The sequence below is a fragment of the Mustela lutreola genome, chromosome 9 (genome assembly GCF_030435805.1).
Source record: "Mustela lutreola isolate mMusLut2 chromosome 9, mMusLut2.pri, whole genome shotgun sequence".
Classification (NCBI taxonomy): Eukaryota; Metazoa; Chordata; class Mammalia; order Carnivora; family Mustelidae; genus Mustela; species Mustela lutreola.
In genome coordinates, this window is record NC_081298.1 from 119,318,963 (window position 1) to 119,334,354 (window position 15,392).

A 15,392-nucleotide genomic window follows, 5' to 3' on the forward strand; every position below is an offset into this window, starting at 1 on the left:
TGAAAAGTGAACAGCTTTGTCTCATTACTTATAATACCCCTCATTTGGGAATTCATCCTTGTACTAGAAAGAAACTAAGTAGTAATTACCTAATCATTTTAATGGAACACTTTCTGATTCCCTAATTTTTTATATTCCAGTTTTCTGTGCAAATACAAATTTAGATTTTATTTTCATAGGCTTTTTTACTGTAATGATCGCTTAAAGAATGGGGGTCAAGAATCAGAAGATGACTTGAACACATAAATCAGGTGAAGGTAAAAGGTCTGGTGGGAATTCTAATGTGTGATGGCAAATTGGGTATTTGGTTTCATATAAACAGCGATGCCTTCTGTGTGACACACTTCACCGTGCAAGATAGCGTCGTGGCCTTATCACTACATCCTACATGCCTTCCTAGGATCTTTCTAGAGCAAAAATGATTTCAGTGAGGTCTTTATTCCTTGACTCCTAGATGACAGTAAACAATTCAGCCAACAGTCCTTACATAGTAAGAGCCTGTGGGGATGCTGACCCTGACCATGTCACCCTTGCTTTGATGACTGTGCTAGTGATGCTTCTAGCAAGGACCAGATTCTAGCAGCTTCTCTGAGGAACACCACCATCTGCATCCCAGTGGGTCTTCACTATGTCCAGGGGCTTATTCATTCCTGGGACAAATATTATAAAGAAAAAGAGCATTACGCTGACCATAAAGATCTTTCTTAGCTTCCTGGGTCCTCAAGCCCATATTGCTGCTGTTCATACCTGCTGTTGACTTTGGAAATGAAGGTGCTCAGGTGTGCCTGTTGACTGAGCCCGTCTGATTGAGGACTGTTCCAGAGTAAGCGGCTCCACTGTCGGCCAAGTCTGATTACTCAGTGCACAGAATATTGTTTTGAAACTTGGGATTTGGCAAGTGTTTATTTATCTGTAACCGTGTGTTATTTTAGAAAATATTTGAGGTCAGATATTTAAAGTCCTATTTGTTGGCTGGAAATTTCTGAGTCAGTGCATCTTTCTGACTTAAGAAACTTTTGCCAAGGGTCAGTTCTTTTTGGATGCTAGTCTGTTGTTTGTGTCTGCGTGTGTGTGTTTATACATGAGCTCTGAGATGATATGTTATGAAAGTCTATATATACAAGTTAAAAAATACCTACGTATGATGTGAACAAAGTTAAGATTACTCTCATTACATGTTTCTCAGTATCTATTAAGTGTCTTTAAGTATCTCTATCTTCAAGGGTCTGTGAAAATGAGTTCTGTTATCGTACCTCCTTCTGTTTAGGGGTTAGGTATTTTTTATATTTATTATATATGTCTTAATATTTGAAGTAGAGTTCTCAGGTAGAGTCAGGCTGGCTTGGCACACTCCGTTGGTTGTGATGGTACGATTCTGTTTCCTCTCTCTTGTGACCTTCAACTAGAAAATTATTAATAAAGAATGTCTTTAGTAGGGCGGTGTCTACGATTTCTGTTGAGTCAGTCTGTTAGACACCATTCCTTTTTTGTTTAGATGTATGTGTATGATTATGCTAATTTGTTTAGGTATCTTTTCTTAGCGATTACAAATATAAATAGTATTTCTGTGGAACATCTGTTGATCATTGAATATTTACCTCAGCCCAGGAGTCAAACATAGCAAATATTTAATCCCGCATCTCTGAGACATACAACCCTTAGAATTAAAGGTTGTACATTCTTAAGCCGTAATGTTACGAGACTGGCATCTCTGTTGCAGCATTTTTCACAGCTGTTTCTCCAGTGTGTTTTCTTTCTTTCTTTTTTTTTTTTTTTTTTTAGATTTTATTTATTTATTTATTTATTTGACAGAGATCACAAGTAGGCAGAGAGGCAGGCAAAGAGAGAGGAGGAAGCAGACTCCCTGCTGAGCAGAGAGCCCGACATGGGGCTCGATCCCAGGACCCTGGGATCATGACCTGAGCCGAAGGCAGAGGCTTTAACCCACTGAGCCACCCAGGCACCCCTCCAGTGTGTTTTCTTAAACACTTCTGTGTTTTGGAAAGAGAGCTTAAACTTTGGAGCCAAAGGGCTTTGGTCCCATCTCTGGCATATGCTAGCTTTATGTCTCGGGGCTGCAGTATGACTCTAGCTCAGTTTCCCCATCTGTCCCTGAGATGGAGACAGTAATGTTCTCTGCTTCGCTAAAGTGAAGTGAAGTAAAATGAAGTGACATGATGCCCATATGTGACTGTGCTTAGTCAACACACTGTGAACACTCAGCGCCGTTCAGTGACCGCTATTCCAGCATGGGGTGCAGCTGATGTGGGTAACATGCCAAATAGGTCCTGGTATCACTCTTCAAATGGAGCACCTACCTCTCTGCAAGAGGAAGGCCTGGGTAGAGCCTCCCAGTGATGACCTAGTGAAGGACAAGAATATTTTAGGCAACGCTTGCGTGGCGCACCTCGCCCCGCTCACGCTTGGCTTAAACAGCCCAGCACTGGCTGAGTGGCCGGACTGTGATCCAGGTGGAGGCAGCATGCTTTCCAAGGCCCTGGAGTGCCGCTGGGTTGGGGCAGCACCCCGCCCTCAAGCCTCAGAGCTTCCCTGTCCTTTCTTGCCTCTGGACATAGCCGTGGGAGAAAGCATGGAGCTCTTTTCATTTCTGTTTACTTTGAGAGGCTAGTCCCACTTGGGAAGTCCGTGAGCTTACAGCACGTGACCCACCATGATTCCTACAGAGCAGGTGGCATCTGCTACCAGGGGCACTGGCATCAGGAAGAACCCCGGTGTGCTTCCTGAACATTCTGCAGAGCTCTGGGTTCCTGAGGTCCCAGCACGGCAATCTGGGTGGTCCCAGATAGCGCTGAAGTAATTTAAGCGGAAGGAAAGGGAGAGGGAGCTGGATGTACTGTTTAAAGGGTAAAAGACTACAAACACTCTGGTTGTCATGCTCTGTGCTAACTTTGGAATGGGTCTCAAGTTGTCGCAACAGAAATAAACGGTGTTTGATTTCAGTCTGTTTAGGTCTTACCCTGCACCCTGGGAAGCACCCTGTCCTGCTCACTCCATATGCTGCTTTCTCTTCGCCCCTCCGTGTCCCAGCTGTGTAAACAGAAATCCCAGGATGCCTCGGAGTGGCATCGCCCTTACCGGGGCTCCAGCACACAGTCTTATTAGAAAGAGGTCTCTTGCACAGACCCCAAGCACATGCCTTTCACCTCTTATTTCGGTCCAAGAGACCAACCCCAATTTTGTACTCTAATGGGGGCGGGGAAGAGCCCCCTACAAGAGGGCTACGTTTCTGATGAGGGCACATAATCAGAACTGACATTAGCCGGCGGACCCTGGTGGGGCCCTCCTGACCCCACGAAGGCCGTGACAATAAGAACCTTCTCTGAGAAGTCCAGTGGTTTCCACTTCAGGGTTTTCTTGACAGGATTCTGAACTATTCCACATAGATGGCTTCCCTCATGTCCTAAAGCAAGCGTGCGGTTTTCCTTAGCTAGGCCATCTTCATCTTTCACTGCTCCCGCTCGCCTTTTAGACTACATTACGTATTTTCCCTGTATAATGTCCGTAAAGGATTGTCAGCCTTGTAAGAGATGGGACCTCCGTTAAAGCTGAAAATGGAGTATTCCCCTGAACCTCCATCCATGAAGTGCGTACTTGACCCATAACAGATGGCTAATGCACGGATTAAGTCCCCTCGCTGAGAGATTCTGTCCTCTTTGTGCACACTGGAAATCAGCCAGAAGTCCCTGTGGTTACCAAGTTTGGTGAGATTTCTGTTCCTGGAGCTCAGGAAAGTTTATAATTTTTTCTAGTGACTTTATTACCTATTTTTTCCAGTATGTTGAAGAAACCTGAAAGGTTCTTTGGCTATTAAAATACACCTAGATTCCCACCCCAAGAAATAGAGTAAAATAAAGCACAAATGGACTTGCAAGAAAGGTCTTAAAATGGTGCTCAGATCCACTTTCAAAGTGTTTGAGACATGATACAGAGGTAGGGGTTGGCCCACATGGCAGTAGGTTTTCTCTTTTTATAAAAATGAAGTAACAGCAGATGTTTATTAGAAGCTAGGAGTAATAAGGAACTCAGGTTTTGAATTGAATCAATAAATATTTTTTGCATTTTTAGCCAAAAAGCTTTAATCATTTGCAACAGATATTAGAGCTGTGTGCCTCATTGAAATCGTTTGTGCGCCCTCCGATTTCAGCAAGACTCCAGTCGAGTCCTGCTGTTCCGTTCGTCCCCAGTCAGGAAAGGCCCAGTGGGCCAGCCTGGTGAAAATCGGTCTTCATCTGTGCCTGTGAGTCTGGGCACCTCTTATTTCCTGCAAATTATTTGCTCATACTCCTTCTCCGCTGCTGTTTCTGTTTGTCTCCTGTTGACGTAAGCAGAAATAAAGCTGGTTTCTCAAACAGGAGGCACACACATTCGATTTCTTCTCCAGACATAGAGTTTGTGCCCAGCATGTGCCCGACTTTGGGATACAGAAATGAGGGTGAGATCACAGGCCAGGGATTTGAATATTTTACCCGTTAAAAGAAGATAAACTAGAATAGTAGCATTTTGTTCCTTTGTGGCAGTTAGAGAAAGATCACTGCAGTGCAGTGTTAAAGTTACAAGCGAAAATTTTTGAAGGCACTTTCCCTACACTTCCCAGAGTCCGCTGCTTCACTGGTGACTCTTGGTCACCTTTTTCACCCCCTTTTTGTGAATTCCCTGTCACCCGTAGTATACCTCGTACCTTCTCTCACCTGCGTGAGGGATCTCTCACTAATGCTACCGTCAGTGCTTCAGAGTTAGGAAACCAAATCAAAATGAAACGTTAACAGGGCCTATAGTTTGCACAGCTTTCCAAAACCTTCAGCACGTCTGCCTGGGCCTGGGGTCCTGTAGAGCTGGTGAGATCCTCCCGATCCAGGAGCCTCTCCCTGGAGGCAGAGGCCTCACCGGCCTCGGGCCTCACTGTGTCTCCAGTGTTGGGGACCGAGCTGTCACAGCAATGCGTAGCAAGGACAGGCCTCCCGCTCCACTCCTATGGTGGATTATTTTGTGGTGGGACTTACTCTGAGAATAAGAGCTGCATTTAGTTTCTTGGCCTCTGGGATTCCAGAGGAGATTACCTTTCAGGACTCTAAGTAGTACCGGGGAGCTTGGAAAGAACGGAGGCTGTGTCGAAAGCTGCCTACCTTCCTCCCAGGAAGTGGCTCCCACACCACCACTCTGGCCTCCTGACCACCACAGTCGGAGTGAGAACCTGAAGCATCTCTACAGGACAGTTGTCTCCGGGCAGCACCGAAGAGTCCAGCTCTAGCATGGGCTCGTGTGGATCTTCGTTTTCAGATCCTTCCGCGGAGGAAAGGGGGGAAAGTCTGGAGCTGCCTCCTTTTCAGGGTCTGATGTGCATCCCTCACCGTGGCCGATTCAGAGCAAGGCCTGAGCCCCACCACATCAGTGATTCTGAAACACTGAATTGGATCTTCATAGACGAAGAAACCACCACAGCTGTGGAGTCTATGGTTTCCCCAGCTGTTAATTAGTTTTATGGTATAATTAGTAAAATAGCTCAAGAGTAACAGCAAAGTTCAACTTTAACAGCATCTTAATACTTCTTCTCTTTAAGTAAGAGGGCAAAGTTTAAACAATTGGAAAAGTCATCTTGAGAGGAGTTAACATTTCAAGGCCTCTTTATGAACCAGAATCAGGGAAAACAAAAACACCCAAGTTCTCCAGATTCCACCACTGAAGGACATGGCACACTTTAACCCGAGTCCTACATGGTGCCTTATAATGTTGCTTATATTTGAATCCAAAGACTACAAGACATGTCTGTGCACTCCAAGTTAGATAGCCCCATGGAAGGAGCCATCACACATGAGTGTGTCCCCACACACGGTGTCCTATCCATCTACAGCCGGGACTTGGTTTCTGAAGGAGGTCAAAAGTCAATTCAAGCCTGGTCTGATGGATGAGAGAGGCCTGAGCTGAGGAAACCAAATACCAAAGCTGATCTAAACCAAGGAGTGGCCATAAAATAGTAACTATCTTCATTGCATGTGTCAAAATTTGGCTCTGGGCGCCTCTGCAGAAGGAAAATTCCAAAGCCGTGTGAAGCAAGGGCAGTATCGTTGGAAGACATTTATAGCCGTCTACAGTGACTGCTCAGAAGAAGGGGATCACATTTGTTTGGATATAGAACTCCTGATGTGTTTGTCCTAAAAATAAACCTCATTATATTAGTGTGATACCTCATGTTTTTCTTGGAACATTCTCCTCTAATCCTTTTCTTCCGAGAGATGTTAAAGAGAGATTTGCCTAAGAAAGACTGTGAGTCCTCAACAACCACTTCATTATCTGTGTTCCTTCATAGGACTGTGCCAGACGTATGTTTCAGTCCGTTGAAGGGTAAATTACCTTTGAAGATGAAAACCTTAAGCCCCAACGTATACAAGGGGCAGGAACTCTAAGGCCCGTTTTTTCTTTTAGAGTTCGTGAGTAATCACATGTTCATTTGTGTGGCACCGGGAAGTGGCCCTCCCTGAGGTTACCCTGCTGGGTACAGGTGGACAGAAGGTATGTGGGGACTGTGGAGCCAACCCACGTTGGTTCCCATCCTGGCCTTGCCACCTTTTAGCCATGCATCTTGGGCAAGTCACATAATCCCCCCTGCCTCGGTTTGCTGTGGAACGGGGGTAATACTCTGTCCCACTGGGCTGTAGAGATCCACTGGAACCGACTCCTGGAACTCACTTAGCACAGTGGCCAGTACAGCACGTGGGAGTTCCTGTTATTGGGTATCAACGAATAAAAATAATGTCATTGTCAGTGTAAACAAACCAGCTAGAGTGATAAATAGAACAGTCAGGCGGTCCAGCCTACTCTATCTACATCCGGATATAAACCACAAAGACCGCTTTTAGTTGGATGTTCCTGAGTCTCCATTTCTACATCTTCTTCAGCCAGAGTGCTTAAAATACTTTCATACGTATTTCCAGACTCTGCTCCTTCCCACGGAAGATGACAGTGACTTCATTATTTAGAACCTCACATCGTATAGAACGGCCACCTTGTCTCCCTGTAGACCAGGTCATTTCTTAAACTTTTGACAGTTTTCTCAAATTGACCCAACTGTACCGTGGAAGGCGGTGGCTTAACCAGGCACAAAAAGTGTGTGCGAGCTAGGGGACACCGAAATCCATCAGACAGCCCAAGGAGCTCCATGGTTTCAGGCCTCTGTTTAGATCTTTGCCTTTCAGGTAAAATTCAGTCAAAAGCAGAAATATTTTTGTAAAGCCTCATTAACCAAACTCTGATGAACGAATCTGGGCCACATTGCAGCCACTCTGGAAAGGGTTCGGGCTTTCCAAAAACCAAGAATCCTCCATTTATTTCACATGAAAGTTCAGTAGTCTTAACGTGTGGCTTTGTTTTAAAGCACCTTTGAAGAAACACAACTTGATCATTATGAAGCGTACTGATATGGTGGTTCAAACTGATCAGAGGTGAAGATACCATAGAAAACACTCCCTCTAAGCAATGGAAGGGAAGCACTGCTCTGTCACGGTCTCTGAAACGGATCTCCTCAGGGATTGAAGGCCGCATCCCAGACCTGCCGGTCCTGACGTATTACACCTGTAGCTAACGTGCCCCCCCACACACAGCAGCATATTGGAACCAGCTTGGCCCTCCCCTGAGGGTGTTGTGTACTTTCCAGAGAGGCCCTGGCACATTGGAGACCACATGAAGAGGGTTCTGTGTGTTCTGGGATGGAAGGAAGGGAGCCACTGGGTCGCGCTTAGCGTAGAGAACTCGAGCCTTGCAGGCAGGTGGAGCCAAGGGGTTATGTGGGCTCCGCCACATACTGATTTGGTTACATCAGCTTCCTTCCCCTCTGCAAACCTGCGTCTCCCCAAGAGGAGCATAGACTGCCCTTCTTCTTAGGGAGTGAATGGAACTGAGTTCCTTAGCCCCACGGATGCTCACTGGGTGCTCTTCAGTTCTTCAGTCAGTTCTTCAGTTCCTCTGTCAGAACCTTCTGGTGTTTCTCTTGTCTCTGCAGTTTGTCTCCTCTGAGCTCCAGTCTTTAAGAAGGTGAGCTGTGGGGGTGCCTGGGTAGCTCAGTGGGTTGAGCCTCTGCCTTCGGCTCAGGTCATGATCCTGGGGTCCAGGGATTGAGCCCCGTGTTGGGCCTGCTTCCCCTCTGCCTCTCTCTGCCTGCCTCTCTGCCTACTTGTGATCTCTCTGTCAAATAAATAAATAAAATCTTTTGGGGAGAAAAAAAAAAAAGGTCAGCTGTGAGAATGCTTCCTGGTGTCATTCAGTTCTTAGGTCTCGGAGCCTCGCTGAGCTCTGCACCGTGAACTTCAGCATCGGCTCGGAGTTTTGTGCAGACCTTGAGGTCCCTCAGTCCTGCAACCAAGTGCCTTTTTACGAGGTGTTTTTTGAGGCACTGGTCCCCTTTCCATTCTCTGGCACCTCCAAGGAGAAACTCATTCTTTGAGGCAGTGCTGCCAACCAACATTTGACTGGTATCTATTTCTGTGCCCTACCTACCCTCCCCGCCCCCAGTTTTTTTTCACAGTTTTATTGAGAAATAATCCACATACATCACTGTATACGTTTAAGGCATACAGGGGTGCCTGGGTGGCACAGACAGTTAAACACCCAGCTCTTGGTTTCAGCTCAGGTCATGATCTCAGTGTCGTGAGGTCATTTCCCTGTTGGGAAGCCCCTGTTAGTGTGGAATCTGCCTCAGCCTCTCTCTCCCGCCCGGCCCTCGCTCGGGCACTTGTGCACACATGCATTCTCTCTCTGTCTCACGGTCTCTTTCTCTCTCAAATAAATAGTATTTTTAAAAGTAAGTTTAAGGTAGATGGTTTGAGTTCCATGCACTGTGACGGGAGTACCGCCATCGGTGTAGTTAACATCTGCCATCTCCTTGTGATGAGCACTCTTTAGAATGTATTCTGTTAACAGCCTTGCTGTCTGTCCCACAGCAGTGTTCGCTGCAGTCATCACGTCGCCTTCACATCCCTGCGACTTACTCATCTCGTAACTAGACGTTTGTATCTTTCGACCACCTTCCTCCAGTTCCCCCCCACCTCAGGCAACCACAATTTTCATCTCTTTTTCTATGAGTTTGGTGTGTGCTTGTTGAGATGCCACATTTCAGTGTAGTGTTTGTCTTTTTCTGTTTCACTTAGCCTAATACCTTCAAGGTCTGTCCATGTTGTCACAAATGGTGAGGATTTTTTTTTTTTTTTTCGTTTTTATGGCTGAATGATATTCCAGCCCTATGTATAAAACATAGCTGCTTTGTCCATCCATCCATCAGCGGATACTTAGGTTGTTTCCATGTCTGGGCTGTTGTAAATAATGCTGCCGTGAACGTGCACTACCCCACCCCTCCCCTGGTTTTTTAAACCTTCCTGATCTCAAGTTGAAATGAACTTAGTTGAAAATGACCTTGAAGGCAAGATGCTTCTGAGATAATCTGTGATGAGCAGAGTTTAAGTGGAATAGACATAAACCTGTCACAGTACCTGGAAATTCTATCCATGTCTTCAGCCTACTCAATGGCCTTATTGGGACCATGGAAGCCCCCGGACGTGGGACCCATCTGGCTCACCCTCCAAGCGACCGTGTGGGGCATGGCGCAGTGTCTCCCGTGGGGAGCTCCCCAGAGAATGCAGCTCAGTCTTCCTTGCTGTCACATGGCTACTTTGAATGCCTAAGTACTTTGAATTCTTACTTGAATTTGAATTTACTTTGAATTCTTCATTGAATTTAGAAAAATGTATTTTTGTAACAAAATCAAATAAGGAACTTCAGTTCCCCCCAATATATAGTCCGAGTTCTTGGTTCACCTCCAAGTCATTCAGAGTCATTACTCTCTTATGTCCTTTTATAAATATTTTAGAAATGATCTCCTGCAGTTGCTGAGTCAGCAATTACATGAACACAATTTTATGCTGTAGCTCAGAGTTTAATCTTTGGTGTTTCTTTCCTGGTTTAGTCTTCTTACAGTCCGCTCATTCTCCAGAGCTGAGCCGCTAGCATTCAGAAAGCACCACAGCACATGGCCAGGTGCTCCTCGTGTGTGTGTGTGTGTGTGTGTGTGTGTGTGTGAGAGAGAGAGAGAGAGAGAGATTTCCATTTTATTGCTGCCTCCTTATCAAAAGTAACTGACATTCATTACGGGAAAAAAAGTGAAGAGAAAAGCTTACCAGTTCTAACAGTTACTATCAACATTTTCTTTCTAGACAGTTCTTAATTTTCCTCTTTACGTGTTGGAGCTTGTACTATGTACTATGGAGCTTGTACATTTTAATAACTGCCCAGTATTCTCTCCTGTCATCCCATTCAGTCATTTAAACATTCTCTTATTGTTAGATACAGATTTCCCCCCGAACTTCTTGCTGTTGTAAAGAACACTGTGATGAACCTCCACCAGAAAATGCTTACTTTAGGTCTTTTCTGATTATTTCTTTGGAATAGAGTCCTAGAAGAAGTATTGGCTCAGTGGGGCATGAAGTCCGTCGAGTCACAGGAAGGGTTCCGCCAGTCGGGCCGCTGACCCCACACAATCCACCGCTTTCCTGCCCGAAGCTCCCAGTGACTGAAGTTTGTCCTCTTTGACCTTGTTCCCCACATCAGCTCTGTCCTAGCGGCAGCTTCCTGGTTGGGTCACACAGAGAGGCCTCAGAGTGGGAGGCTCGATTGCTGCACTAAAAAATCAATCACTAATCACTGGAATATTGAGAAGTTCCATAAGGCCTGACCGGGTCCCTTACAAACTCCCCATGCATCGCAAAGCAGTGAAATGACTCACCTGTTGGAATGGCCTCTGCCCGGTCTCCCGTGTAGGCAGGGCTGTCCTTCAGGTGTCCTCTTCCTCGGTATCCATGTCCTCACAGCTGCTTCTCCGATTTCTCAGATCTCTCCTTGCCCGTCTGGCTGCACGCACGCTGCCCTAACCTGACCCACGTCACATTCCCATGAACAGGATCCTCAACGCCCTTTCCCCATCTGGTCCTCTTTGTTGCCCTTTTCCAGAACTCTCTTTTTACCATTAAAGCTGCTGAGGCCCCTCCTCTCCTCTACAGGAAGGAATCTCAAGATGTCTGTTGTTACTCAAGGCCCCTTACCATCCGACCCCAGCTTCACCTCAGGCCATGGTGCATGTGTGTGTGCGCATGTACACGTGCGCAAACACACACACACACACAATTACACAGCCTGACACCCTCACTGCCCTTCCAGCGTGGCAAGCTGTTGGACACCCCGTCTTCCACTGGGAATGCCCTCCCTCCGGCTGCTTTGTCTTCTGCTCATCCCTCCAAGTGAAGGGAGAACATTGAGTCTGGAGTCATGCCTTCCCCCGTTCCCTGGCAGTCAGTTGCTTTGTTCTGTGGAGAGGTGTCCGGTCCCCAAGCCTGTTCCACCACGACTCTGCAGTCCTCTGGGTCAGGGTCATAGTCCTGCCTTCCTTCCCACTGATGAGAAGAGTTTGTAGAATCAGTGAACGAACATCTTTATAATGTTTAACATATTGTGATTATTCTTAATATCAATGTAATTTTTTACAGATGATTTAGCTTCATAAATATGAGTAGCATTAATCAATTAAATATCTTAAGATGTGTCTTTGCCTAGATCCTAAAAAAGTACACACCAGTGCTTGGGCTTGACTCGACCCCCTTTTTATGAAGTCCCCATCCTTCCTAAGTTCATGCCTGGAGTTCATTCCCTTGATCCTTTTCTCTGAGAGGACTGGCCAAGACATATTTGGGAGGAAAAGCATGGCAGAAAGTGCTGGACAAGATAGGAAAGGAGTTTAACCTTTTTTCTAAGGTCCTTGCACAGTTGTCCATTTGTCAAGTTTTATGCCATGATATTGGTCCATTATAGGGGCTATTACAAGGTTTATGTAAAATATCATCAGTGATACTGCTTTATGAAGAGATGCTTCCTTTCATAAAGAAGTCTCTGCATAACAGACTCTGGATTTGATGGCCCATCTAATGTCCTCAATGTAAAGTTGGCTGGAGGTCAGAGTATTACTTGAATTGGGTTCATTAAATGATTCTACTGAGCCGTTTGACATGTGCATTTGAGAGATCTTAATGAAGTGGCCTCCCCTGAGGATTCTAGGCTAGCAGAAACTTCTATCGTGGGTTTGGTTCAGAAGCCTCCAGTTAAGTTTTTAAGCTTACCTGTCAGTGCACCAGAAAACTTTCTGTGGAACATTGAGAAAGACAGCAAAGTGTGTTTTTTCATAGATAAGGAGAAAGCATTTCTGTTTACAACTAGAACTTCCTGTGATTACTCAGTATCCCCTGTTGAACTCAGGCAGCAGTACTGAGAGAAACTGTGAAGAAATGTTGAGAAACAGAGAGATTGTGCATTCTAACACTTGACATAGATTCCTTCCCACACCTGCTTACAGAATTCTGCAGTGGACTGAGACACAGCTATTGGAAATACAACATACTGGAGTAATGGGACATTATCGGCACCATTCAGTAAGGGGCATGTGCTTGAGTAATTGGTCAGGAGAGAACGGGGACACCAAAAACAGATGAGAACATTTCTGTCTGCAGGCCTCCTCTGGAAAAGCTCAGTAGGAAGCTTTGAGCGGGGTCTCTGCAGACAGCAGCTTCTAGCCACCTTGAAGCATGTGGCTCCGAGTGGGGGTTGCTTGGAGAACATGGCACGTGATGCCCACACGTTTCTCCTTGCTCCCACGGGCATCCTGGGCTCCATCCATTGTGGGCAATAAACACTGCGTCCGTTAGAGCCTCCCAGGAGGCTTCCAGACGGAAAGAACCCTGAACCACTAATATCACTCCTTTCCCAAGGAACATTCCTTCCAGATTCCTTTGTAGTTTTTTAATTGTTAGTGACCAGTGGTCAGCAGAGGTGCCTTTAGAATCTGAACATAAAATTTCCCCAGGCTAGCAGGGGTCATCCAGTTACTGGCCTGTCCAGTGATGAGGAAGTGCTCGCCGCCGTTTCCCCGTTGGTCTGCCCCATCTCTGCTGGGCACTGAGGCCTCACTCTGAGCCACCATTCTTGAGCTCTGAGGAGAAGGACTGGCTATAAAATGTGACCTGTCACATAGTTCACCTGTCAGGTAAACTAGGAGGTGGCATTGAGTCCAAAAGAAATGTGACCTGTCACATAGTTTACCTGTCAGGTAAACTAGGAGGTGGCATTGAGTCCAAAAGAAAGGAACTTTCTAGAGAAAAATTGCGGGAGGGAGGAAATGATGATAAGAGAGACTAGAGAATAAAGAGCAGAGGGTTTTAAGCTGTAAATTATCACACACAGAAATAGCTCCTAAAAATACATCGTCAGGGCACCTGGGTGGCTCAGTCGATTAAAAGGCCAACTCTTGGTTTCAGCCCAGGTCATGATCTTGCTGTCTGAGCTCGAACCCCACTTAATGTCAGGCTCCGCGCTCAGGACAAAATCTGCTTCAGAGTTTCTCTCTCTCTCCCTCCCCCACTCACTCTCTCGGTCTCTCTCTAAAATAAAATCTTAAAAAATACAAATTATATATATATATATATATATAGTTATCAAAAACCATGGTCTGCTCTGGAAAAATGGACCAAACTGAAATGAGGTTGTTTCTACAGCAGAAATGCCTTTGTTGACAAAAGGGAAATGCATCCAGCATCCCTGAAGAAAGAAGTGGTTGTGCGGCCCTGGTGCCCCCCACTGACACCCCCTCGTTCCTGGTGACGCACCACAGTCATTCCTTAGCACTCCGCTGAATCGTTTACAAAAACATTAACTGAAAGTAGGAATTTCAGGAAACGTCTCCATAAATAGACTCAGCAGGACTTCTTTATGTCCTTCCACATAAAACCTCTGAACGTGTCTCTGTATTTGGGGTTGTTTCATGTAGTGTGTCCACCAGCCACCAGTGTGACTGAATTTGATTTTCTGCAGTGACGATACAGAGACCCTTGCCCAGTGGGTCCCATTCCCACCCAGCCGTAGCCGTCACTGCCCTGCGTTGGTCTCCAGTAGCCATAGGGTGAGCGCCCAAGCTTGTCCCGAGCTGGGGAAAATGGCCATGGGGACCTCAGGACGCAGACATCTCACCAGATCCCAAAGTCCTGCAGCGCGTCGTGTCTGTACAGAGCTGCTCCCCTTTCTGTCTCGAGGGTCCCGAGACACTGCGCTCGGTCCCATCACGCGACTCCATCCTGTGCTGTTCTTTCCCCTAGAAGACACGATTCCAAAGAAGGCGGTGTGCCACTTCAGTGGGAAGGCCTACGCGGACGAGGAGCGCTGGGACATTGACAGCTGCACGCACTGCTACTGCCTGCAGGGCCAGACCCTCTGCTCCACCGTCAGCTGCCCCCCTCTGCCCTGCGTCGAGCCCATCAACGTGGAAGGAAGCTGCTGCCCGATGTGCCCAGGTATCTCAGCCGGCGTTCCCAGGCCGTGGCGCTGACCTCGCAAGGGCCCGGCTGAGGCATCCCCGCGTGGAGACGGGGGCAGGGGTGGGGGTAGCTCGAGAGTGACATCAGGGTGAGTGCCTGGTCGAGGTTCCCTGCTAGAACTGCTCTGGTTCTTCCCATGAGCAGTCTCTAAACACTAGTGGCAGCACAGCTTCAGGGCCATAACAGACTCTTCAGGACACACATCCTGTCTGGGTGGCACGTGTTGCTGTGTGCTGGACCAGCCTGGTGAAAACGGCCCGAGGTCGGACGCAGTAGGGAATCGCTTCACAGCCAGTGCAGGGTGAAATACATCAGAAGCAGAGCAAAAGAGCTGCGTGTCAAGGATCAGCCCTGATCACTCTGCTCGGTTCTTCAATCCCGGCAGTAGCCAGCCTGTCCCGGGCCGCCTGCTCCAAGCCCTCTGCCCAGCACCCGTCTCTGCCCACAGAGACTCCACCCGGCAGCCAAGGAACCCCATACCTGTGCTGCCCCCCACATCCACCCTTCATATCCACTAGCAGCCCACCTCCAGGTCTTAAACCTCAGCCCCCACAGCTGCCCAGATCCCCCCAGGCCTTTTTCCTTCCACGTCTAGGTCTCATGCCCTAGTCCTAGCCCTCGGCAGCACAGGCTGCTGGCGGCATTCCAGAACCCCGGCCCTACACACACAGACTCCACCTGCCATCCAGACCGCAGGGCGCCTGCACTCTAAGAGGGGGTTGGGGTTCCTTTCCATCTTCACCTTGGTTTTTGTGTTTCCTTGCTGCATCATCTTAGAGAATCCAGTTCCATGCGGTGCAGGGAGCTAGGAGTCTGCTAGTAAACGGGACAGTTAAGCTCCGAGAGTTGCACTGTCTGCACTCATTCACCTTTTGTTCAGGAGTCATGCAGACTAGCCCCAACTGAAGGCTGGGAGATTCTGCCCACTCAGGAGGCTAAGCCCGTTCCAGAGCCTTCCCTTGGGTTCTGTTCCTGCTT

The 15,392-nt window shown here is 47.2% G+C and overlaps 1 protein-coding gene across 6 annotated transcripts in view; it reads left to right on the forward strand.

Moving 5' to 3' along the window:
* Positions 1 to 15,392, forward strand: part of CRIM1 (cysteine rich transmembrane BMP regulator 1) — a 189,020-nt gene that overhangs the window by 161,617 nt on the left and 12,011 nt on the right. For 5 of the 6 annotated variants that reach the window (XM_059188639.1, XM_059188637.1, XM_059188638.1 and 2 more), the window contains one exon: positions 14,196 to 14,390. In XM_059188639.1, coding sequence (XP_059044622.1) covers positions 14,196 to 14,390 — 195 coding nt within the window. The remainder of the gene's footprint in view (positions 1 to 14,195; positions 14,391 to 15,392) is intronic. The other variant, XM_059188635.1, reaches the window with a different exon arrangement.